At 42.8% G+C, this 26,663-nt stretch overlaps 1 protein-coding gene across 1 annotated transcript in view; it reads right to left on the reverse strand.

Annotated features, from left to right (window-relative positions):
* PLB1 (phospholipase B1) overlaps nt 1-19,686 on the reverse strand; it is an 84,651-nt gene extending 64,965 nt beyond the window's left edge. Inside the window, exons 1-14 of the mRNA XM_063328658.1 lie at nt 19,638-19,686; nt 15,246-15,283; nt 14,029-14,092; nt 13,488-13,546; nt 11,962-12,002; nt 11,033-11,076; nt 9,994-10,078; nt 9,421-9,472; nt 8,137-8,223; nt 7,582-7,644; nt 6,191-6,273; nt 3,242-3,320; nt 2,479-2,583; nt 846-938 (exon numbers count right to left, since the gene is read on the reverse strand). Of these exons, the coding sequence (XP_063184728.1) occupies nt 846-938; nt 2,479-2,583; nt 3,242-3,320; nt 6,191-6,273; nt 7,582-7,644; nt 8,137-8,223; nt 9,421-9,472; nt 9,994-10,078; nt 11,033-11,076; nt 11,962-12,002; nt 13,488-13,546; nt 14,029-14,092; nt 15,246-15,283; nt 19,638-19,686 (942 nt within the window). The remainder of the gene's footprint in view (nt 1-845; nt 939-2,478; nt 2,584-3,241; nt 3,321-6,190; nt 6,274-7,581; nt 7,645-8,136; nt 8,224-9,420; nt 9,473-9,993; nt 10,079-11,032; nt 11,077-11,961; nt 12,003-13,487; nt 13,547-14,028; nt 14,093-15,245; nt 15,284-19,637) is intronic.
* Nucleotides 19,687-26,663: the final 6,977 nt, after the last annotated feature.

The raw sequence follows: 26,663 nt of genomic DNA on the forward strand, positions 1-26,663 counted from the left end.
CTTTGCTCTGGGGAGCCCAAACCCATGTGCCTGCTTTTTCGTCTCATTCATATTGAAAAGCAACTCCTGTTTCTTCACTTGCCCCCATCATCAATTTTAAAATGTAAACCCTTCCAGCTGTACATGCATCCACTCAGTCACACACACAAATGCTGTGTGCCAGCAGCTCAAGCCTGCAGAAGGAAACAGCCTCCTACAGATCTGGTCATTGCATTCAAGCTCGAGTGGGTCAGAGGGTCCAGGTTTCTCTCAGACACACTCTCCCTTGCATTAGAAGGCACCATTTGTTGGCTTTCCTCAGCTGGGTAGGACATCCAGCTCTCGAGGAATTAATAGGACCTCCTCAAGGCCATCTATCACATTTTTAGTATAAGAAACAACAGCAGAAGGATGGTGGTTAAGGAGGAGACAACCTTATGAGTCTCATTAGTAATGAAGGGAATCGATACAGAACAGAGGAGACAGAAAAGCATAATTGCTATAGTCTCAGGCTAGGACGAGCCTCAGTTGTCACTGTGCCGCTGTATCACAGAGGCAAGACTAGCAAAAGAAGAGTCTGTCATCTGTCACAGGTCATTTATTTCCTGAGACTTCCCAAAGGGTTACTTTGGAAACCTTTCAAAAAAGGTCTCGATAGCAAGTAGCAGCCACAGAAGAGCAAGAGATTTGCCTTAGTATTATTTGAGAGCAGTCTCTCTGCACAGCTGAGAATAGCAGTCATGGGATGTTTCTTTCCTACATTCTTCTTTCCCCTCCCTCCTTGCTACTCAGTCTGGGTAGTATGGAGTTGCTACCAAGCATGCGTACTAAGTCCAGTAAGCAACAGTGTTTGTGGTACTGCTCACCATGTTGTTCCAGAGACCCACAGCCATGAAAATATAATCTTCTTCCAGAGCTTCTACTTGTGTCTTTGATGTGGTAATGAAACCATCCCTGCCCTGAAAGAGAAAGCATTTCAGCATGAGAAAAGAAGAATATGAAAAGGTGAGACATTCAGCCACAAAAGGTCTCATTCTATAAAATAATATTGATATCCACAAGAACATCAATCTCTGATACTCTAATTAAGCCACTTGTTGCTGATCTCAGTTACTACTGGTGTGCTAAGATAGAACAGATGCTGTTCCTCAAAGTGATTGCTGTACTTACTGCTGTAAGGTAGCAGTGAAGGGACTGCACATCAACAGGACGAGACGACCAGAGCAACAGCAAAGCACAACCACAATAGTGACATATAGGAGATCAGGGAAACATGCAGACGTGATCACATGACTGATTTGGAATAAACAACACCTCTAGCTAACACTTACGTGCATTTAAAAAGTGGGAGCATGCAGAAGAGATCATACTTATTTTTAAAAGAAAGTTACTGTTGGAAGATGTTGGAAGGGTTTGGAAGATTGCACGTGGTGGCCTCTAGGTGTACCACAAATCAGAAGAAATTAAGAATCCATCTATGACATAAGATGGCATTTAAGGCAGTAACAGAGCAATTTACTAAGAGAAAAAGTAATGCCCTGAACGTTAAAAGTCTGCCATTTGCATACGGGCCAACCATTGACAAAGCAAGCCCAGCATAAGACGACAAAGCAGAAAAGAAACATTTTGCAACACAGCAAATCCCAACCTTCCTGGAAAACAAATTTCTTCTCCCAGTCCTTTTTATTCTGATACTGAGCTAAGGAGAGCAATGGAATTACCACAAATTCAAGGAGCTGTTATGATGCCCAGGAGCCAGACCAAGACTTACCACCAACCTATTTTACAAATCACCACCTAATATTATGTGTTGGATTTTGATACCTTGCTCTGAGTGAACAATCATCTAGTAAGTAATATTTTCGCTTTTCATTGCCAGGTTTCAGACAACCTTGAGCTTTGAACTTCCCTTTGTAGATCACCCGTGGCAAAATTATGTCTGACATCCCAGGCAACCCTATCTATATTCATTCCCCACTGGCTATACCAAATACAAAATCTGGACAAAATTAATTCCAAGGTTCCCCGACTGCATTAACCTCATTGCAGGGAGGTAACTCTACTTTCCAACAGATTTTACAAAACCTTTGTCTTTCCCCCTCCTTTTTTAAATACTTCTTGTTACCTTCTTTTTGCCTTTGTTTCCAAACACACATGGTCATGATCAGGGATGAATGAGCTGATGACTGCAAAGATATGGACAAATTGGCAGCACTGACAGTTTCCAGACACTCATGACCTAATCTACAAAGGTGCCATGACTCGATTTCTCCAAGGAACATAGCATTCAAGAAACACAGGCTCTCTGACTGACACTGTCTGAAGCAAGCTCCACTCTCAGGACCTCCATGTCTGATCCTGAGGTGTGTTCTGCATGTGTCCGACTACCCTTGTCTCCTGGCATTACACACAGCTTAGACAGGAAAGAACCAGCTGAATATTGCACTCAATCTCAGCAGATACAGTCCAGAAAGAATGGAGCAACTCAGGTTTACTCACTGGTCTGAGCAGCAGATTTCTTTCTTGGAAAGAAGGCTGAAGAACGACAGTGAAATCTTCCTTTTGATCATACCTCTCAGACTCCAGCAGTTTTTCCCAAGCATCCTGAATAGAAAACCATTTAAACAGATGAGTATTATCAGGTAGAGAGTGTAATGTATGTGCAGTTCGTCAGGTCTTAAAGTGAATAAGATTATCTCCATCCCTAATAAACCACAATAATCAAATTCTGTAATCCAGAACAAAGACAGTATTTTAATGAAATCATCTTACACAATAATTGGAGACTCCTTGTAGCTCTGAGAAAGCTATACTGATTTACCATACCTTTCTTTGAAAGAGCAGCAAGCTTAGCAAGGCAATGAAATACCATGCTTATTGTCTCCCTATCATTTTTAAGAGGAATTCCAGCACAACTGTCTTTGTCTTAACATAAAGTTTCTGTCTTCTAAATCACGTGACAGGTTACTGAACAAGACAGATCATTTCTCTGATGGGATACAACAAATCCTAGGTTGCCGAAAGCTATATAGTCATTAGAAACTTCATGAGATACCAAGATCACTCAGGTATAGACAGAGCTTATCTCCAATGTTCCTGATGTAAGAAATGGGGTCAGGATTGCTGTGGGCATGTGGTAAAAAGACTGTTACTCAACTTCCTCACTGCTATTCCTTCCCTACCTCCTCACTTCAGTCCAATCTAGAAAATGAAATGACATGCCTAGCAATATGAGAGCCAAGTAACACAGAAGATGCCATACCTGATAGGACCACCTCAATATGTTATCATCTAATGTGGAGTGTTCACCAACACAATTGCACTGATTCCTGCCTGGATTGCTGCAGAAAAGAATGAAAACCATGAAAGGCTTCATGAACTCTCAATAAACAAGACAGATAACATGAACTCTTCTAAGCCACTGACAAGCATATATTGAAGACTAAATTGTTGCATATATTGAGAAAGCTACATGGAACAATCTAATTTTTGATATAAACGTAGAATGACGTATATTGCCATGTCCAGAGCTTTGGAATGCTTCTTGATTTGACAGCAAGATGACAAATGATGACAGATGACAAATATGCCAGACTTTGATTAGCACAGGATCTCACAAGCTAGCAGCATGATCAGGCTTAAAATAGCAGCTGCACTAGTTTTCAAACATTTCCCTCTCTACAGTCACATAGGAAAATTGAACACCCTCAGAATACTTCCACAAGAACTTCTGCCTTAGTATTTGGCAACAAGACTTCCATCTAGAAATGCGGATGGAAGCTCAGTACCGCAAAAGCTTATATATGCTGAAGAATGGCCAGGCACTGTCAAACAGCTAGCCAATCTCAGCCAAATTTCTGACCTGCAAGGCGAGATATGCATACTGCGTATTTCTGCAGCTAGTTGGAGAACTCAGACCTTCTACCAAGGCTGTAGACAGGAACAATATAAGATACAGTTAGGATTAGTCTGGTTAGAGCAATGATATACTCAGTTGAAAATGCCTGGATGGACTGGAATCTGAGAAAACTTTTTGTGGGATTTGCAGTAAGTACCTGTCAGGATCAGACTCTCATTTTCACAGAACTCTAGATAAACCTATAAAATGGGAGTTTTCTGTTAAAGGGCTTTTATCACTGCTGGTAAGTAAAAGTAATATGAACTCAGGACCAGAATCTTACCTAAGCCTAACAGAAGGCCCTCATGCAATACATGAAGAGAGTTATATGCCTAAAAATGTGGTTCACACACTACTTTTACTGCAAACAGCACTTCTAGTTAGTAAGAAACTAATAAAGGACAGAACTTTAAATCCCTCTTGTGTCCCAAACTTCAATGCCTAAAGTTAGGTACTGACATGGGACTGGGAGTGTCATCTACTTTCCTTTAAGACTTTCCTCTTAGACATAGGTTTATGTTTTTCTCTCAAAGCACAGTTCAAAATGAGGACTTGGTAGCCAAATCCCAAGACCTTTATCTGGGAGACGATCTGGGCCTGAGGCTGAGGTGAACCCAGGAGTTTACCAAACACTGAAATACCTGGCTTGCAAACTGGTGGAACTGTTCAACCAGATAAACATAGCTACACAAGAGCACACTGACAATGAGAAAGTAAATTCCCTTAAGTTGAGGAGGAAACACAAAAATTCCTCAGAGGAAAAAAAAATTAGATCTATTTCATTTTGTTTTTCAAGGCCTTCAATATAAGCAAAGCCCATATTCCTCAAGCCATCTTTTCAACCTCTCATCTACCTGTTGCACATTTTTCCTCTCAGTGCCTGTGCAGGAGAAATAAGCTAGAATGCTCCACACAATTGCTTTTGACAAGGAAAACTTCTCCTCTGCTTATACTTGTTGTTAAGCATGTGGCTATGCAGCAGCCAGACGCCTTCCTTGATTGATGGAATGTCTCCCTGGTTGTATACGTGCAAAGCTTGCGAAACACTTCAGGATGACTATATTAGTACATATGGTGTCTTATGCCACAGGCACAGGAAAAAAATTATTGTGGAGTAAGATGGAGTGTAATCTCATCAGCTGTAAACTACTCCATCATAACTGTCCATGTGCACACTCCTACTCTGTACTAAATTAGGACATAACTACTCACACTTTTGTTACAAGATACTGAGGAAGAGAGATGGATGAAAGCATCTAGGCATGCAGCTACTATAAGGACTTAACAAGCTAGGTGTCCTCCCTCGTACCATACCCTAAACCCAAGTAGTAGCTTTTGTAAAGCCTAACAATGTGCTTTAAGACCAGTTATTCCTTTTGCAAATGTGGGTACCTAAAAAGTTAAACTTTTAAAGAGCCTTCAGAGTTTCTAGCTCGAGAGTTGCAGGGCAGAAGTAGCACTGACTAAAGAGCTGGGGGTAGGTAGACTGTGCAGTCTTGTGACCAAAATCACAGTACTAGGTCTGGCTGGGATGGAATTAACTTTCTTCATAGCAGCCCATATGGTGCTGTGTTTTGGATTTGTGGCTAAAACTGTTGATAACACACCATTGCTTTGGCTGTTGCTGAACAGTGTTTGTACAGCATTGAGGCTTTCTCTTTTTCCCCACTCTGACCCACCCAGAGATTAGGCTGGGGGTGGGCAAGAGATTGTGAGGGGACGCAGCTGGGACATCTGACCTGAACTGGCCAAGGGGATATTCCATACCATGTAACATCATGCTGAGCAACAAAAATTGAGGTGGAGGAGGAAGAGGAGAGGTGCTTTGGCTTCCAAGGTCACTGTTGCTTGGAGACTGGCTGGACTTCACTCCACTCATGGGAGGTGGCAAGCAATCACTTTTGTGTAACTTATTTCCCCCTTCTTTTTCTTTTACCTATTAAATTTCTTTTATCTCAACCCGTGAGATTTCTTGCTTTCATTCTTCCTAGTCTCTCCCCTGTCCTGCTGGGGGTTGGTAAAAGGGGAAGTGAGTGAGAGGCTGTGGCTGCTAGTCACGGTCCATCCACCACAACCACAGCGTGCAATATTTAAACCTATGCTATCCAAGTTGGCAGGATTAAAAGCACCTACTCTTCCTGGCAAAAATATGCCTTGCAGAGAAAGTTTGTCAGAAACAAAGTGGAGTCCTAAAATCTGTCACATACTTTTATATTAAGGGCAGAAAAACTGTTCAGAAGACTCTACCTCAGTTATAAAGTACATATCTGAAAACTAGTGGGAGGCAGTGTCAAGAATTTAAAGGAATGTTACCTGGTATTATTGTAACCTTGGCATGCAGGAGAGGATGTTATCAGCTCAGTGTAATCCACCAAATTTACGAAGGCTTTGGGCACCTGCAGTGACAGTATAAATTAATCATGTTATATTTGCAATTAAAGATCCACAAGTAGTGATAATGGTAAATTACGTCTACAGCTTCACATGTGTTACCTCTGGCCTGGGATTCTGCCAGCATAAAATCAATGATCTAAGCCCTTGCCAGTTCCATCCTGAACCTTACTCCTATGCCTGCCATCTAGAATAATGTTGATCTTCATTCACGAAGTACTTGTGACCATGACTTCTTGACTGAGACCCACCAATACATTTTATGTAACCGGTACGTTGACACCAGTCAACCAAACTGACCTCAAATGAATTAGGAACTGCCATTTTTGTAGTAATGTACCAATGCAAAGCTGGGGATGAAACATCCTGTATAACAGCATAAGCACTCGTGCATCCTGCCTCACCTCTCCCCCAAGCAGAAAGCAAACTTCCATTTACATAATGATATTTCAACTTTTACAAGTGCACATAAACAGATTATAGAAATAATAGTGGAGAGAATCTGAAGAGAATGCGTAGGTGGAACTTCACCTGTACACAACATTTGTTGAAATCAGTCTGAGAAAAACGAGTGGTTGCGGCCCAAGGCAACCAAACCATAGCAGGTTTAGGATACCCTTTAGGCCTTCAATCCAGCAAACAGAATTCTTGGAAGACGCTATTGAAATACTTCAGATAAACAGTTAATAGTCTGCTTTAGTAGCGATACATCTGCATCTAGTCTACTATTCGTTAGTAGACTCACTGCAGAGCATTTCCCAGAAACTATCCTAGATAAGTAGGTAATTCTTAGCTCAGCCAGCTAGAAAACCATTTAGAAATGCTGAGACCTTAATAGGAAAAAAGATCCATTACACATTTGTAATGGGTGTTTTCCCTGGTCTGTAAAAGTCATCACCAGGTAGTTAGCAGCGTGTACACGGCCTAGGTAGCTCCATACATCCAGTAATTAGATATCTGTTATTGTCACAAACAGCTCTCCTAAACATGAATGACTTTCAGACCTAGACAGATGTACTCCATTTTTAATATAAATCACTTAAAAAAAAAAAAAAAATCAACCCACCAGACTGAGTGGTACATCAGCTTGTGTTGCAAAACAGAGCAGTTACCTGCCCATCCTTTCTGTTTGCATGCGTCAGCTTAAAAGCATGAGTAAAACACTTATTGACAACAAATGAAGCCAGTGGATTGAAGTCAATGAAACTGGTGTTCTACATCACCTGAACAGTCGTACAAGCCCATGTCCAGTACGGGAGACTAGAAAAATCAGCAAAGGATTCAGGTATTCAAGGTTGATGAATAAATCTTACCTTTTTATACAAAAAGTCCAAGGCAGCTTTAAGTTTTTCCAGGTTGTCCAATATGCAGCTCTTCTGTAAATGAGATGAGAAATGCCATCAAAACTAGTAGAAAAAACAAAGTTATCAATTTGCCAAGAGTCACAAACCCTGTGTGTTGAGCTGTGCACTGAAGTGTTACCAACAACCACCATGTTCTGGATTCAGCCGTAGCCAGCGCCAAGAAAAAAAAACAAAACATGGCACTAGTCTTGTAATTTAACTGCCTATAATTAGACAACTTAGCTATGGAAAAAAAAAAAAAAAAAGACAGAGATAAGGAAGAAAAGTATCTTTAGACTTGAAGGTGGAAAAGACTAAGGCATCTCGGACTTAGGATCACAAATTAAGTACACGTTTATAAATACCAAAAAAAAAAAGCATTCCAGGTGCTTACATCACTGGGCAGAGTCATTCCAACGTCCTGGAACCAGCTACTGCTTTGGTTCACTATGGCAGAGAGCAGAACTTGGGAAAAGTCTCATAACCTCCTGCCTTGACTGCTAAACCAACCCATGAAAAGCTTACCAGTTGTGTGGAGGCACAGGAAGAGCACGGGTTTTCAGCACTAAAAAAAACTGTGATCAGTTTCCAGTCATTTTGGAAGTCCATCATCTAGGAGGAAAAAAAAGATATAATTGAAAGGAATAGGATGATAAGAGACCTATTTGCTATTTTCCTTTCTCACACAAGATTTGCTATGGCTTTAAATCAGCAATACCAAGCAGTAGTCCATGACCCAACCCTGGCCACCCTGATCACTTCCTTTTGACAAACCATCCAGCTTTTCCCAACAGGAGACAGCAAATGGATGGTTAGGCCACAAACGCTGCGATTAAAGCTGAACACACACCTATAAAAAGCTCAGGTTAGAGACAGAAATTGCTGCTGCCATTAGAGTCTATTGGAAAAGACGGGCATGCACAGCTTAGCACAGAGCTTGATGCTGCTTCTTTCCGTCACTGTTGCAGCTTGCTGACAGGGTTAATCTTCCTGAACTGCTGAGATTGGGTAACACTAGTGGGATGAAGACTCAAGCAAAAATCTGAGACCTAAAGCCCCACTCAGCTGTGCTATGTTTATTAGGCAGTTCTCGCCAATCCTGAAGAGCATTGGTAGAACCACTCAGTTCCACAAAAATGCATGCTAAATCCATGTACAAACAGTCCAACGGGCTCCGTGTAGAGCGAAGAGCCAACAGCAGAATCGCCTTGGCAATTACAGTTTCCCATTATGTCAGGACCATTTTACAAAATAACATGCCTTGGGGTTAAGAATAGAAGCAAAACGAATGCGTAAAACTCCAGGATGGGATTTACAAAGCACTCAGCCGTGAGTGATAACTCAAGCTCTCACCAGCATCAACCACTGACATCAGCCAAAGCATATCTGGGTCTTCACTGCCCTTTTTGAAAATATAATGCTAAAAGACTAAGAGGAAACTGAAGAGACAAATACTGAGAACTATTATTTTGGGTTGGCTTCTCAGAAACACTGGCACAGTTACGGAGCACAGCTAGCAGAGGTCTCACATCCTTAACCAATGGAAAACAAACACATTGGCTTCCCTACCAAGCTCTTCAGCCACTCTGACAAACATAAACCAAGTGGGATACTTTCAAGAACAAATCTCTGTACTTGAAAGGTACAGAATTGATTCTTATTTACGACAGAAAGACTAAAGTCCGTTAACCTCAAGAAATGGTATTTTCTATTTTAAGCAGCACTCAAAAATCTTTTCAAAGTATTTCATCGCATTTCTCCCCTTTTCTGCTTCACACCACGCTGAATCATCATGTGCTTTAGACAAACCTGATTCTCTTTCATGAGCTTCACTATTTCTTCAGCTTGACGCAGGAGGTCTCTGAAAAGCAGAAAGGAAAAGAGAAACTATGAAGGCATCGGTAAGGGTAAAGCTTTGGCTGATTTTTACCATTAAATCAACATCTGAGACTTCAGGTGGGATTAATCTTGTCTATCCTAAATGTGTTGAGATTAGACATTTGACTGTTCTACACAGAGAGCCTGGGGTGATTAGCTCATATTCAAGTATCTCACTTACAGACACGTGCACTTAGATGAAAACAGCAGACACATGTTGGTAGGCACACCTCTAATTTTATTTGAGCCCAAAAATTTGTTTTGCAGCTATAAAGAGGGAGGCCGGATGTTAAGGCAGGTGCTCCAGACCCCAAAGAACACAGTGGACTTTGTTCCTCCTGCTTCTGAGAGGTGACAATTGAGCCACAGTAGCATGGTCTGTGCAGCTTCTGCCAGTACTGAACATATTCTGTGTCCAGTTAAGTGCTTCAGCATCAATGGCTTCCATCTTCCACCTTTCCAGCTGTAAATGAACTGCCCAGACAAAACCCCCCTCAGACTTACATGGCTTGACTGTCTGATGTCGCTCCCTTTGTGCCAGATAGAGGAGACTGGTGTAGGACCGAGGGATTAAAACTGCTAATGAGAGCTGAATGACATACACAGGTTAGGCAATTTCTGCATACAAGGGACTGCTACTCTGCAGTTTCACTATAAACACAACAGAACTAAAGCAGACAGAAAACGTAAAGTCTGAGGATCTCTTGGCACGCAAGACAGGTACACTGAGCCCCTCTGCAGCTGTTCTTGCTGATTTTGCTCCTCACCTTCTGAAGTGGAAGTTTGACCTCCAAGTTTGCCTCCAGACTCGGGTTAGAAACCTCCATCCCCATCTCTCATGTCAGACACAAGTAGCGTTGGCAGATTTAAGCACAGGCAGCCACAGAAATTAAGCTCCAGGGAAGGGCTACCCAGAGGCATCCTCCTGAAGCACTGAGGAGTTGCCAGGTTTTGAACCCCTTTCGCAGGGAAATGGAGATGACGTTAAGACACTATGAAGAAGATGTAGTGGGGAGCTAACCATTACTCAACTCAGCATTTCAGTGGACATGAAAGTTTTATTTGAAACAACCTTCCAGCAAGTCAAGGCTTCCTTCAGACACAGCTAAAACCAGCTGATAGATGATGATCTCACCTATGTGGTGCATCTATAGCAGCCCCCATGTAAATCCTGAACATGTGGCAGTGGAAAGAGTACTGCACAGCTAAACCCACACAAGATTTCACTGGGCTAACATGGGCAGCAAGCACACACCGGCAGGGACTCAGGCATGGGTAGTTGGGCATGTAGGGCTCTTACAGCAGCCTACAGTATCACTTCTTCAACCTGATTTGTCTACCCAGACAGACTCTTTAAAACCAGCACAGATGACTCAGACTGGCTGTACTCACGTCCCCTGAGTACACTGTCCCTCAGGCTTCCCTTACACCCCTATAGTGTACTTCTGCTGCACCCACTCTGCAGCCCAGCAAAACACTGGAGCTCCTGCCAGTGTCCCGTTCAATCAATTTGCTCAAGTTTCAGTGTGACAGCAAGACGCACCTGCTAAAGTTTCCACGCTTACTTCGAGGAGGCTCTTTCCTGTGCTATAGAAAGGGAAGAGAAAACAGGAAGTTGCTGCTACTCCATTTCTCAAAGAAAAAATATATTATAGCACAGCCTCAATTTCTTATTAGCTATGCTGCAGCTCAGAGTGCCTATTCACAGCAGCTGCTGAAATTTAGAATGAGCCTTTCCCTCCCCAAAACCATCATGTCATCAGCTACTGCTGAGTAAGAACACAGTCTTGGATCTCAATTCTTTGTGCCTCTGTACACTTTCAGTGTTGCAGTAATTGTGCTTATGCATATGTAAAAGCAATGCAGCAGCCTCTCTACGTTCACCCACATACAAGTGGACACGGATGTTTGTGCAACCATTTAAAAAAATTACTCTTTTAAAGTTGGTTAGTGCAGGGCCAAATCCTCATCTGGAATGTTATGACTCAAAAGAGCTACACAGACTTGCATCTACAAGGTTTAGCTATACGTTCACTTACTGATTTATATCCACTAAGGGGTCAGGAAAGAAGAAAATGAGGTAAGGCTTATCCATGAAGCACTGGGAATCATTCAAACAGAGGATAGGCTATCAGGACTCCTGGGTTCTTTCTTTGCTTTGATAAATCTCCGCTTTCTGATCTCTAACTAGTTAATGATAATATTTACTGCCTAGAATCCATCGTGGAACAGCAATTCTTAATCAAGGCTATTGCGAGCCTAAGGTAGTTCCATATCTTGTGTAAGTACAAAGAAATTCTATTGACTAAGGATTGGGAAGGATCCAGTGTCTCAAAATCCTTTAGAGTTTACACAGGCTTTCTCCTCCTCTCTAGAAAACAACAATAAGAATTTCTTGGGTCTAATTCCTGCACTGTGATACTGCATAAATTAGTATCGTGACGCTTATCAATGCTAACAATTCATTGTTACCTTTGGAGTAAATCCTCATGATGCATGCCAGATCCTGGTGTCTGTGAACACGCAAGCAATAAGAATAGCATTAAGCAAAGGGAACACTAGCTGCTCCACAAACATTGTTACCCTACTGTATTCCACTCCAGTTATAGGTAAAATTGTTTTCTACATACTCTTCTCCATTGTGTTGCAGTTACTCACAGATTTAAATTATTTTCCAGAGCTTCCTTATTACAGTCCATTTGCATAGTCTGATAATCCTTTCTTAGTTACTGCTTTCATTAATGAATTTATTACATATGGTTTAAAAGTGACAAGTTGAACACAGATTTGGTCAAAAGAAACGCTGTTCTAACCAAATTTCTCTGGATCTACACCTTTTTAACAAGGAAAGCAACCTGAAGTCATTTAGATAACTTACAGGAATGGCACTCAGCCAGTATGATGTCTACTAAAAAAACAACCCTAAACATAAGCAGAGGAAGTTCATTGATTTCAAAGAGTCTGAGGAGGAGACAGTGACAGAGATGTTTGCTGTAGGAAAGTAGACATTCCTTAAAAGAAGATCATTTATATGTTTTTCTGTGGCAACATCCAGAAGCAACAAAGACATTAACACAAAAAAAGACTGGCTCTAAAGGGCCATCCGCCTGATATGGATGCACCTTTGCATTTAGGACAGTAATTTTCTTCCAAAGACGGAGGTGGAGTCCAGGAGTGCTGATTTTCTAATGGAAAGCTTTCATCCCAAGGAAAAGTATGATGTCTTGATGAATACCACTCAAATTTGAGACTTGTTTTGTGACAAGGGAGTGCCTCCCCCATTTCTTTGCAGTTGTAGTCCCTGCAACGGCTACCAATTTTTGCCCAACATGCATTTCTATACTTCCTCAAAACTTGAGAATTGTGGTTAAATGCATTTGATTGGGCCCCAAATCTATTCAGATATTTGCTTCCAGCTATTAAAATAAGCAAAGATCATCCAAATCTGACTGTATTAGAACAGGCAGGAGAACTTTACTCACTGATTTATACATCAGAAGTATACCTTTGTGATGCTTCTAGAGCTTCTGCCTTCTAGATAGGAAACCAGTCTCTGCGGAAAACACTTTAACAGGATGGAAAATCTACTGCATTTCTCAATAATTTGTTCTAATGGTGATCACCAAAATTGTACTTATTTCCAGTTTGAGTTTTCCCAGCTGCTTCTTACAGTTATTCGATCTGTTCTGCTCATTGTTAGGAAAATCCAAGCACTCTCATCAAATATAATTGTTCTTTTCCAAGAACACTGCGATCACATTTCCTCCTGCGCAAAGTCAGATGGCTATTTTTAGACTCAGGGTATACTGGAACACCGAACAGCAGGTATTTCCAGTCATTTTTCACCAGAAGTCTTTGATGCTTGTGGAAAGATTCAAGTCCTAAATGCACTAACTGGGACCCCAAACTACATCATCAGCTCACTTCATCGTCACCTCATCACAGAGTCACAATGGAGGAAATGGGTCACGTTCAGCACACTTCCCGCTTGTACTTACTCTTTGCAGACTTCCTATTGCAGTGACTGTTTTAATGTCAGCTGGCCTCAGAGCATGAACTGCGGAAAGGTGAAAGACTTTAGGTTAAAAAAAAAAAAAAAAGGCAGTAACCTTGAAAGAAAGTTACATTCACCAGTATACTAAAACATAGCAAAATTGATTAATACATAAGAAGTCTATGCTGATCTTTTCGACCGTCAGTTTTAAATCAGTCAGAGAGGATGAGAAGTTTTACTCAGGTGTTCAGAACCACTGAAATGCTCAATCATCAAGCCAGAAGAGATCACAAAACACCGCTGTGAATGATTAAATAATAGTGGCATCCTATAGCCACTGATAGGATAGCCACAACAGCAGCTGAAGAAACCAAGATAAAAAAGTAATTTTAAATAGAACAAAAGACTGAGGAGTTCATAGAGCCCACCCTCACTTCAGTCATATCCCACACATACACATCCCCTGAAACAGCTGATTTCTCCCTCAGCCCATTCTCAAATAATTTTGGGAGGGAAAGCCTCTACAGGGACAATCAAACACAAACCTGAAGATGAAGGGGTCTCGGGTAACATCGCCTGTTCACATGAAAACTGGAAGCTTCTTAGAGCCTTTAACATAAAAAAAATATGGTTGATTGCTTAGATCTAACAAGGAAATTTGTGGAAGGAGGGGTCCTATGGGCTCCATTCTCACACAGTACCAAGCTCTTACTCATGTAACAACAATTTTAAAGAGCAATTACAGCTCTGCTAGAAATACACAGGAACACAGATCTGGACAGCAGCATTTTCAAATTCACTCTTCCAAGACTTGATTCTTTTTGCTCAGTTTTCTTACTGATTGCCATAGAACTGGGCCTGAGCAAACAATAAAATGTGCTGAACACAACCTGTTACACCCATTGCTGCAAAGAGTGAATGCTTAATCTGGAGGAGGTCATAAGGACAGCTACTGCATGCATCTTCATATGCCAAGGGGCACCCAATGTACACCTCGAAAAGCTACATCTCCAACATGCAACAGGAGAGGCAGAATGAACCAGTTCTGGGCCCTTGGCAACTGTTAACATTCCCATGTGGTCATAGAAAGCACTAAAGAGGAGGGGGGTAAAAAAGAATTGCATTTGAGGCAAGGATGATTGATGGTGATTGATGTTATTCACTTAACATAAAAGACAGCTAAGTACCACGAGGAACATTGTTTAATGCCCTCCTACATCCTGACTCCAGGTATGGTCCAACACCTAGTACTTAAAAAGACAACCCCACCAGGGTGACTTTGCTAGGGCTTCCCTCATCACTATGACCACGTTTGGCTAGCTACGTAACGGTGAAACCCATATTGCATCAAGGGCCACCACAGTCCACACGCACCCACTAGTCCTCAGTTGGAGGGTTTCAATGCTGCGCACGCCTTGCACCATTATAGCACAAGGAAGAGTTTAGTCTTTTGTTTCTAAAAGAGCAACAGAGCATCTAGGAACAAGTGCTAACCACAATCGATCTACGTACAGGATACGCAACGTAATAACAAACGTCGCTCGGAGAAACCTTTATTTCCTGATTAGGTACTGTAATCTTGCAGCTGCAATGTCACATTGCTGAGTCATTTGCTTTACATTTATTCTTTGCAAAATCGAACAGTTTAGTGCACCAAGCTGTAGTTTTTCTTCTCCTATCTGCCTCGAGGAAGCGACAGTCAGAGGGGTGATGATAGGTGTTGAAAAAAGGAAAAAAAGAGAAAGCTGCACTCATACTTTACCTTTAGTTTCCCCTGATCTTCCAGATTTTCTGCATTACCTTAAAAACATAAAAAAATACTTTAACCTTAGAAAAATACTTTAGAAGACTTAATATACCTAAAATGACAGAATCCTGACAGAAGCAACCTTTTTCCTCTGCCCTGCTTTCTGAGAGTGAGGTTCATTCCAACAACCAAATGTATTTTTGTAGTTTTTGCTATACTAGAATAAGCCTTTAGTTATTATAAGCAGGTGAGATCTGTTGAAATTAGTGGAATACAATAAAGTCATACACAGAGGTGAGAGACTGCTTGTGCCAACCTCATCCTCCATAGGCCCTTTCTACCTGTTTTCCTCTTCAGCACATTCCATATATCTCAGTAGCTTTGTTGTGTACAAATTTAGAGTAATTTGAACATGTACAAAGTGGAACTCCTTAGAAAGGAGCAGTTCACATTAATCTACATCTTCCCCAGTCAGAAAGCAACGTCATGCTGTTGTGAGTTTGCCATAGTGATACAGAAACAGCTGCCATTTCTTCTCTTAGTGGAGAGTGTTGACAGATGAAACAGACAGAAGTCAGGCCTGTAACTATATCAGTAAACATTATTCTCTTTTCTTGAGTATGCATTTGGATTTATACGCATAGATTTTGGGTTATCCTGAAATCTCCACAAAGGTAGCTATGATGTCTGGGTGTGGACCCTCAGCTGAACCTCAAAGCGTGCTCACAGCTGTCCCTGTTTGCCACACTGAAGCCATCAGCATCCAGCAAGTCTCATAACGAGTCTTTCTGCACTTAGAATAATTGTCATTTAACATCCAGGAGCTACATCTGGAATATTTAGTCCTGCTGTGTACTTCTGCTTGTAAATCATTCTTTCCATGTCAAAGACAGAGGAGACGTGGAGGCAGCCCAGCCCAGCAGGTGAGATACACTTATGCATAGGACAGCCAGCAGTGCTCACGCTGCAAGGAGGTGATGTGCCTGGCACGAGCAGGGGGCTCCGGGCAGCCCCTGTGGACATGGGTACCAGAGCACACAGAGGTCAGTACGGTGGCAGAGAGCCACTACTGCTCCCCACAACCACCTCAGTCTGTCTCATGAGCCATACTACGTGACCATCTTCAATAACCATCAGGAACTTCCATGCATTTGGGTTGGTTTTTTTTCCCTACTCGGGTTTCAGTCTTGAGCTACTTGCAAATTTATATTATTTTTACTGTACTTTGTAGAAGGTTGAGACAGTTGCTGCCTGGCTGTTGCGTGACATTTTATTTCAAATTCATGCTTCTTCCATCTATGTTTTTAGCTGATGCTTTGCTCAGGATGATAACCAGAATCCCAGCTCTGTTGTTTGAGATACTGGAGGCACGTGCAAGGAAGGATTTGTCTGCATCATGCAAATCGGTTGTAGTAACTCAGGATCTTTCAGATTTTTAACACTAATTTCAACTGTATTTGAGAACAGTCCACAGGTTACATTGAGTGAGAAAGAGGATCCAATCCTATTTTTCAGGATTGCAGAGGTGGGGTGTGAGGAGGGGGTGAGTTGGGGAATGGTCTCTTAACATTTCAAAGATTTAAGAACAGCTATTCTTTGTCAAACTGAAGGTCCATCTAACCTGGGATTCTGCCTCTGACAACACCCAAATGCCGATACTTAGGGAAAGAACAATGAAAATACAGGTATAATTCCATGCTCTGTCCTCCCAACTATCTGTGCTGTTGGTCTCCCTGAGCAAGCAACTACTTAGTGTTGAAGAACTCTGAGACCTTTCTTCTGTGAATTTGTCTATATGTTTTTCTAACTCTTTCACACTTCCGGCTTCCCCCCCAACTCCCATGGCAAAGGTACTTCACCATTTAAGTATGTGTTGAAAAATGCTTTTTCTTGTTTTAATAACTTGATCTGTTTCCTTGTTATTCTTGCAAAGGGTAGTCATTCCCGTGTTCCCAGAAAATTTATCATTTTGCATATGTCTGTCTGTCTTTATCATATACCCATCCATCTTTCCTCCAAGCTGAAGGGTCAGTCTATTTGACTTCATGTGGAAGTTGTTTCCTAAGTCTGAGCACTCTTCCCCTTTACCCTCCCTCCTAGGTTTTTCCACACCTGTTTTGAGATGAAAAGTATAGACAACTGTCAAGATATGGGTGAATTATGGACCTACACACAGCAGCAGAAATGTGTTTTCTATGCTGTTCTCTCCCCGATTCCTGAAATTATTTGTGTCTCTGACTGTTGCTAACACTGAGCTGATGTTTTCAGATAGCTACGTTCTGTGACCAAGCAGTATCTAATTTAGAGTTCACCATAGCATATGCATAGCTAGAGTAAGTTTAAACTTTTAAGTTTTCATTCCAAGCATCCTGAATAGTTTTGTGTCAGCAAGCTAGCGTGCCCCTTTATCCAGATCACATCTGAATACATGGAGAGAACATGCCCCAACACAGATCAATACGAGCCTCCGCAGGTTCACTCTCGTCTCTTCTCACAGTTTGAAAATTTGCAATCTGATTTTTCAGTCCCCAGCTTTTAACCAGGGGCCCACAAAGGTGCCCTCACCCTCCTCACCCTTATACTGTGACAGTTAGCTTCCTTAGGATTTCTTGCACAAAAGATTTGTAGAAACCCAAATACATCCCAGCTGAATAATCAATCAATGGGCACATAGCCATTGTCATGGATTTTATTCATCAGTTCCACAAGGAAGCTCCCCTGTTATATCATATTTACTCCCGGTCAGTTCACTCTGTTCTTTAAGCTGCTATCACCAATTTGCCTAGTACAGAAGTTCAACATTACTGCTTTTGTAGAACTACCACTGCAGTTCCCCACATCCTCCTAACAAGAAACCCATTATAAAAACTGGTTTCACATTTGTTGTCTTCCATTCCTGACATCGGTGCTGACTCAAAAAATAGTTCACACCACAGTTAATATGTAGACATGTTCGTATTTCTGCTTGGCATATTTCCACTCCCTTGGGTGGATATCATCTAATCCTGGCAGGCTTTTTACTATTTGTTGTCAATTTGTTCAAGGATTTGATTGTTCCCCAACTTGTCCCCCACACTGAAAGGCTCTGAGCACAAGGACTTTTTTAAGCTTTTGTGCAGAGGACACCAAAGAAAAAAAAAAAAGAAAAATTAATTTAGCTTTTCTGTTGGGCTTCTGCTTTCTTTTATACACCAGTCAGCCCTACAGGCTCCCTGTTTCAGATGTATTTGAAAGGGATTTATTCTTTTTTATTCCTTTGACAATGATTCATTGTTGCCCCTTGGGTTCATTTTTTTGCTTGGCTGATTAAATTTTAACCTACCAGAGAATATATTCTTTAGTTTTCTTAGTTTACTTTGGATTTATGCTTTCCATACAATGATTATTTTTAACTCTGCCTGCTCCCAATATTATAGTTACTCCCTTACTCTATTCATTTCGTAATTCTAGCTTGTATTTTTAATTTTCTCAACATCACAAAAAAAAAAAAACCAACAAGTATTTTTCTGACAATTTTCCCAAAATCTGGGAGAAAGATTCTACTCCTTCCTCCCTTGCTTGTATAGTTAACCTGTTTCAGCTAATAATTTTTACAGGCTGCTATCAAGCAACATTTTTTCCTGAATCAAGTTTTCACAGGAACTCCAGTCACCATGCATCTTTTCCCCTAAATTAAAGGGCTCAAAATGTGATCATTTCTTCTGTTTATTTTAGGCACCAAAACCTCCTAACAGTTATTTATCAGAGCACATTATAATCATCTGACAATACTCATCCTCACAGACTACTGGTAAGGTAAAGCACTATTATTGCTTATCATTATTTTCTTACAGACAGAGAGCTGAAGCACAGAGCCGATAAAGCCAAAACATACACAGCATTTTTAGTCCTACAAAACTGGCATATGGCACCACACATGAACTTCACAGACCCGGCATAGGCAACAAAGGCTCCCCCCCCCCCCCCCCCCGAAATGTGCAGAAATCTGATCAATGACGTCCTGAGTGCCAGGATACTGCCTAACCCATTCACACAATCTTCAATCACTGAAAAGAAGATGATCATAGATATGAAATCAGAGAAAACCTCTGTCCCTTGCTTGAATTTCTGCACCATTTTGGGACAGATCTCGCTGTTAGTCTAATTATTTGATGATGTTTTTCTCATCAGAAAGCTTTAGTGCCCGCCTAAGACACAGTCAGTCCCCAGAACAGTGCAAACCAACGCATGTATCTTTATCAAAAATGATCAAACGTACCCCAGACTACCTGCAAGATCAGTTTTACTCACAGATTTTCTTCATCCTGCTTCTAAGACTCCTGCTATACACCCACCTTGCAACAACTAAAAATATAGGTTCCTAAATACTGTGTAACTTCAATTTTCAAAGGGCCTTTCAAAACCTACCTTCTGAGGAGAGCAACCAAAGGAACACCAGGCCTAACGATAGCTTCATGATAAACGCTTGTACGAATTGATAATCTTGGAGTGCTGTCTGTTAGACGTTAAGTCTCTGAAGAAAGAAATTATCTTCTTTTTCCTCCTTTATATTTTAACAAATTGATAACTCAGCAGCCATAAAATTTATTAGGATCTTTACCTTTGGAAAGCAAAGTGACAATGGTATCTTATTGCAAAGACAAGTGTGACCTCAGTTTATAAATTTCCCTATCCAAGGGTCAAAGGAGTACAGAAGCAGCACAGCTTCTCTCGGTTGTTCAGAGGCAGCTGGCCGCTTCTCAGGGAGACTCGCAGCAAATACGATGACCTAAATCACATGAGTCAGCTTCCAGCAGGGTCAAGGGTCTTCCAGGCAATACATAACACATTAATTTGTCATTAGCCTGTCTCTAGCAAGCAGGGAAAGAGCCTCTGTTTGTGAGGCAACAAGGCAACTGAGCCCCATGTAATAGCCTACAGCCACCTGAAGAGGAAGGTTGTGTTCTTCCACATCTCCTTCCCTGCCTCTGCTCCTTCCTTGCCTTCAACCAGCCTCATGCTGTGCCTGTCTCTTTTCCACTAGCTCCAGAACCACCAGGTCCTTCTCCAAGCTGATTTGGCTTGTTGAAACTCCAGAAACCCTAAGTTTAACCGGCTGCCAGAGGAATGTGAATAACATGAGAGACAGCACAGAAGAGTGTGGGAGGGTCGTGATCTGAGTGAGGAGAGCAAGCCTCCATTCAGAGCAGCAGCGAGCCATGGTGTAGGGCAGCGCACCTCTGCCTTGTGCTGTGAAACCCTGTCCTCAAGTGAGGCAATGTAAGGGATGTGTCACCTCTCCTGTGTTACCTGAGATTGCAAAGTTCCTGATGGTGGGAGAAGAAGCAGAGAAGCGCCAAGGGAAGTAACACAAACCTTTAAGTACCACCAGCCCTGGTAACTGGCACATTAAAGACCACTTCTGCAGCTTCAGCCCAGGGGATGCGGGCAGTTCTTCTGGCAAATTTTCCTTCACTGGGGTATTCCTCATTGGTATTTGCCAAGGCAGAGTACTAGCAGAGAAGCAGGATTGGCAACCCTGTCCTTATTCTGCCCAGGTCTCCAAAACCCTGGCTACGACGCTATTGCAGTAGCCTGGTCATTTCTGCAGATTCAAAGAGCATGCAGAAATGCCAGTTAGACTGTGATACTACACTCCCCAGCGAGACTCTGCTATACCTTGATTACAGTGTCAGCATCAAACCTCTGAAGAACAGCCTGCTGTCCTCACACAAAGCACCAGAGAGACCGCTGGTCTCTTCCAAGACCGTTGACACACAGATAGAGCTCCTACATGAATAGTGGGCGAATGCTTAAGTAAATAGCTTAAAATGCTTAAATAAACCACTAACACACCCATCTTGGGTAGTCTAACCCATCCTTCAAAGGGCTGTTTATTTTGGCTTTCTGTTGTTTCATGACTGAAATTTGACATTCTTTGAAGAAACACATTGGAGGTAGATCTTATGCCCACTTTTCAAAAAACAGGAATGTAATATTAATTCTGAACATGAACAGCTATTGTTCAGAGTGACACACGAGGAGGAATCTGCACAGTCAGGGGAAAACCTCCCTCTACGCCTCAAGCCTCCAACCTCATCCCAGCACAAAAATACCATAGACCTCACCAGCACAAGCAGCTACTCACCACAGACATGGCAGCACGTTCAAGTCTGAGAGGGTCGAGCTCGTTCCACTTGGGGATCTCACACCCTGAAGCACAGTTTGATACCCAGGCTCCTTTGACCAGTAAGGTAATGAAAAATTAGAAGCTTACTCGCTGGCAGGGCACCACACCAGCCAACAGGTCCCCTGGTTGGGCTGAGCTGAAATGGAGTTCCCAGGCATGTGGGCAGGCTGAGGGAGGCCCCAGGTCAGGCTCATCAGGGTCATTGTCACCTGTCAGTCAAACTGTCATTCTCGGGGTGGATGGGAGTTACCTTTGCTGGTTTTTGTCATGACATACAAGGGGTAGTGTCTGCTTCACTCCTCAATAGAAAGCTCTTATTATCAACAAGTCTGAGAAACACACTTCTTAGTGAGCTGGGAGTGTTTAAAATCCCAGGCAGTCTCTTCCTCACTGTACACCAAGTGAAAGAAGGAAAGGAAGATAGCATTAATTCATACATTTGCCATAAACCACAGCTCCAAGAGTAAGAGTTTAGCCTTTAGACACTGTGACATGCTTCAGAAGGGAAACAGCATTAACTGCAAGGCTTGTAAATCTTCTGTAAACACTCCTTCCCACCACCCAAGCATCAAAATAGCTCCTAGATTGAATAGCAAATAGCAGGTGGCAGTAAAGATCAAAGAAGTTTGCAAAAGGGAGAAGAGAGAATTTTCTCTTAGATGTAGAAGGTGTCAGAGACGAATTAAAGCTTTTGCATTACTGCAAGGGCAAAGCTGCTTCTCACAGAAGGTATGAAAACCTCCAGACCATGAGTCAATGCCCAGCTGATGGTATTTAGGAATACTCCAAGGAACTGCAGCCATACAGCTAATTACCTAGTGATGAACACAGAGCATCTTGTGCCTTCTCTAAAGTGCCTGCCACTGCTCAGGTGGCACAGGGAGCTGGCTGGACCTTGTAGCTAATCCTGCCTGAATTGTGTGAGCCTTCTTGTCACCTGCCCTGGGTGCAGGAGGCTGACAACACAACTTTACACAGAAGAGCTTTGCATGGAAGATGGTGGCAAAGAGAAGTTTTGTGCCTTGGTATGTTCTCAAGCAAAGGACACATTTCTCATGTCGAGGCCCTAAATAGTGCATAACACCACAAAACCAAAAGTGAGGTCCCAGTTACAGCTTTAAAGTAAGCATCGTCCAAAAGATACTCAAACATATTAGCCAAGCTTCTTGGCCCATTGCAACATTTTTAGGTGGCTTCTAATATACCTAGAGCTTCACCTCTCATACCTGGTATGGGAGCTATAGCTGGGAAAGCCAAGGGATTTTTCTACCTTGTGTTTAAGTTTTTCCTTATCTGCACACTTAAATAAGGGGGGGGGGGTTTCTGCATTCCTTTTACTTATACAGAATATTGAAAACCAGAAACTCTGACAACCTGCCTATGTTCTCATCTACAGGAGAAGTGTTTTAAAGCACAAAGTAATGAAGCTATGGCTGCACATTAAAACAAACAAACAAAACAACTCCCCCCCAAAAAACAGACACAAAACCCCGTAGCATTCAACCACTCATAATTTAAACTCAGGATGATTGTCACCACAAGCACAGCCTTTTACTGAGTAAGTTAGGGAAGTAGCCCTAAACTGCTAACAAGCAGAGGCCATATATCAGAGGGTAATGTAATCGCATCCACAAAACTATCATATTACACCAGCATAGCAGAGGACTTGTTGTGGAAATACAGAGCAGACTGATTCTCCATTTCATTTGAAGACAAAGCCTGTCTGTGACTTGTGAGTGCTTCAGCTAATCCTACTGTCTAGACAAGACCTTAGACCTGAATTTTTTATTTAGGAAGCATATCCCTGAATTGTTCCACCTACGAGACTCCCCCCATCCATAATGGGTAGAACATTTATAGCACTGTGAAACCATTGGGAGGAAATCACACACAAGAGCGAGACATTTCACGTTTCCTCGTGATGTTGTGCCACCACCTCCGGTTGCCATGCCTCACGCTGCTGGCAAATTTAGTGCACGCTCTGGGCCTAACCAGCAGCTCATCCTCCACAGGAGGGTTCGGGTATGCAAGCAGAGGGTGAGGAGATGAATTGAAGCCAAGGGCAGGCAGGGACAGGAATCAGAGGGCAGCAATTCTGCAGCAGCGGGCAGGAGAGCTGCACAGCTTAAAGGAGGCTGCTACCACCTGCTGGAGACAATGCAAATACTCAAGGGGAAAGAAGAAAACAAACGTTAATTTAGCCGTTTCGGGCAGGAATTGGAAAGCACCGCTCTGCATATGGGCAGGTTACTGAAAGTGGCCAAAAGGCCTTGTACTACTTGGTGCCTATCTTAAAAAAAACCCCAAGCTTCTGGAGCTGCAGACAAGGAGGATCTAAATTGTTTCTGAAATTGCTTTAAAAAAGAAATACCTGTTAAAAAATGCAAACACAAAGCCACAAAATCCTAAAGTAATTTTTTTTAAGCTCCGCACATGACTGGAGCAGTGGGCTCTTCACTTGGACATTTGGTATCAGCAGAGCTGCTACAGAAACCTAAGCTGTGGCACTAAATAAGTAAATAAGCAAGGTCACCGCTGAAGTTATACCCGTGTTTTGGATGAGCTATGAAGCAGCAGCCTCCTGCAAATACCCAGCAGTAGGTGAAGGCAGCAATAGTACAATGAAACCTCAGATCCAACATTAATAGGTGAATGAAACTCAAATTTTCTTCCTTGTACCTGCAGGAGGGTGCAACCTCCCACACAGATTGACTGCTTGGCAAGGGCACAAGCCCTTTTAGCCGCCGACCTGAGGCTAGCACCAAAGTAAAGCACAAAGTCCATTTCCACAGGCAGTCCCCGGCGCTGCTGGGAGGCTGGTGGTACCCCTACCTGCCTTCGCAGCTTGTACAGCTGGTGAAGGTCCCTCATGCCCCATCGCCTGTCACAAAAACCTGGTGTACCCACACAGTGAAAGCTGGAGCTGCTCCTCGCTGCCTTTTCTAGCAGCTCTGAGCCTTTGATAAAGACAAGCTGTAGATCATGCCATAGGCTGAAATCCCCTCTGCTCCACAGGGGCAGGAGCCCCGGAGCTGTGGGCTCCTGCTACTCATTGCCTTTCTGCGGGCCAGCTGAGGCCTGATGGTGGCTGCAAGCCAGCTGAAGGCTCTGAGTGCCCAGAGAACAGCAGAAGTCAAGATTTAGAGATCCTCTGCTAAAGACTCTTTACTGACGTTGCTGTAGCGTGAGGATTTGCTTGAGTCTGTAGGCAGCAAGAAGCTGGGGACCAGATACTTCCCATGGCCTCATCTTCAGCTGGCCTCTCAGTTATCAGATCAGGAGATAATGTTCATTTCTGGAGAGCCCTGTTTACAGCCACAGTCTTGGGAGAGTCTGTCAGTGCTACCACAGCCTTGACAGAGAGGCGCTGGCAGGAAGGCAGATAGCAAAGAGAAGCAGTCTGTCTGCTTCTGATAGACAGTGATGGCGTTTTAGAGTAGGGACCAGAAAATGTAGGCTCTCTTCCTGTGAGTCTCTGGGTGAGTTCCTTCAGTCTCATATCCAAAGTACATAATTCTCAAAGATTTGCATGGAAAATGGGCACCTGAATAAATACCTCTATGAATTGAAGCCCAGGTCTCAAAGCGCCGTGGTCCTCTATAAAATAGAAACACTAGTATTCCCTTTCTCCCATTCTTTTCCATTAAGTAATAAAATTCCCAGAGCAGTGCCAGCTTTTTGCTGTTTGTATTCACGCCACAAAGGGGCTCTGTTTTCAGTCAGTTCTGTAATTGCAGCAACCATGTGGGAAGCTCCTGACTCCCCTGTGCTCTCTGAAGCTCTTCCCACATGAAGGTACAACACACAAAGACTCCGTGGGGTCAACCTGTCTAGGTGCCATGGTGTCCCAGACTTGCTAGTCCATCTACCCACATCCCAAAAACCCTCTGTTTACCTGACTTCCCCGCAGAAGTTTGTTTCTCAGCCTGCATCTACATGTCAGAAAACATATCCCTTTGACCTCAAGAGCCAGTCCCAGCTGTGCTATATTCCTTTTGTATCATTAACGCTTGTGCTGCCCTTCAAAAAGAGACTACCAAGTGGTAATAGGGTGGATGAGATGGGAAGAGGAGGTTAAGGCTGCTTTTCCTCATGAGGGATGAGGCTGTTTGACCCTTCTGGCTGCAGTTGCACCAAACACTTACAGACCTTTGAACAGTCCTTGAGGCCAATCAGTTTTCATCCATATCCAGCAGAGGCACCTGGAGCCAGGAGCTTATGGCTCAGCATGCTCCCTTTACATACTTTACACACCGCAAATTGCAGCAAACACATCCTCCCACCGTAGTGTTCACCATCTATGCAATGCTCTGAGCTGCTCTCGCCTGTTTTGTGGCTAAAAGGGCCAAACACAGGCCGTCCAGGTGCTCTGTGTCTTCTTGCTCACCGTTTTTTTCACCCAGTGAGTGGAACCACGTCGGGGCAAGCCTGGAGGTAATAGATTCAGTGCTTAGAGAAGTGGGTTAAAAGGCCTTTGGACACAGGCATGCTTATTTTACTTAGGGACCATACAAGGACAAGGAGCTAAAGCCTTCACTAACTGTACAGAGGTGCTTACAGAAGCTAAATTTCCTTTTGTGAGGCAAAGAAATCACAGGCGAACAACAAGCAAACACCATCAAGTCAATCTTAAACCCAAAGTCACACACCCCTCAACACTCCAGAAAGGGGAGCGGCTACCTGGGCATAAAATAAATAGGAGGGGTGAGCATACAGAAACAATAGAAACCAGACTGGACTAGAAATATTTACAGTCCAGGGCGGAAAGGAATATCACTGTTCTGCCTGGAGCACATGGCCCAGGTATGGCCAGTTGTCCTGAATGACACGTTTGGAGGGTCACGCTTGCTTTTGCCAACGGTAACTCCCATAGTTGCCACCAGAGGACACCAAATTCCTACATTTTCACTCCAGAACACACCATGTATCCGGACCCTTCGGCTGAGAACAGGGGAAAAATGTAATGCCCGTGGAGTTGTAGCTCCAGTCCTTTGGAGGGGAAGCCCAAGCCAGGCGATTCTTAATAAGACCTATGGTTGTCCAGTTGTACAACTACACAAGAGTAGTTCCATATCCTCCCTTACAGTCATAAGCCAATTTCAAGCTTGCATATTTTCACGCTTTGAAGACCACTAATAATACAGAAAATATCAGTGATTCAAATCAATGCTAAATGATCGGAGACCAAAAGCCACTGCCAGCTGAACAGATGCTCTTATTCCATATTTCCATTGAAAGAGCCTTCCAAAATTCACAGCTTTGCC

This window comes from Chroicocephalus ridibundus, chromosome 3 (genome assembly GCF_963924245.1).
Source record: "Chroicocephalus ridibundus chromosome 3, bChrRid1.1, whole genome shotgun sequence".
Taxonomy (NCBI): Eukaryota; Metazoa; Chordata; class Aves; order Charadriiformes; family Laridae; genus Chroicocephalus; species Chroicocephalus ridibundus.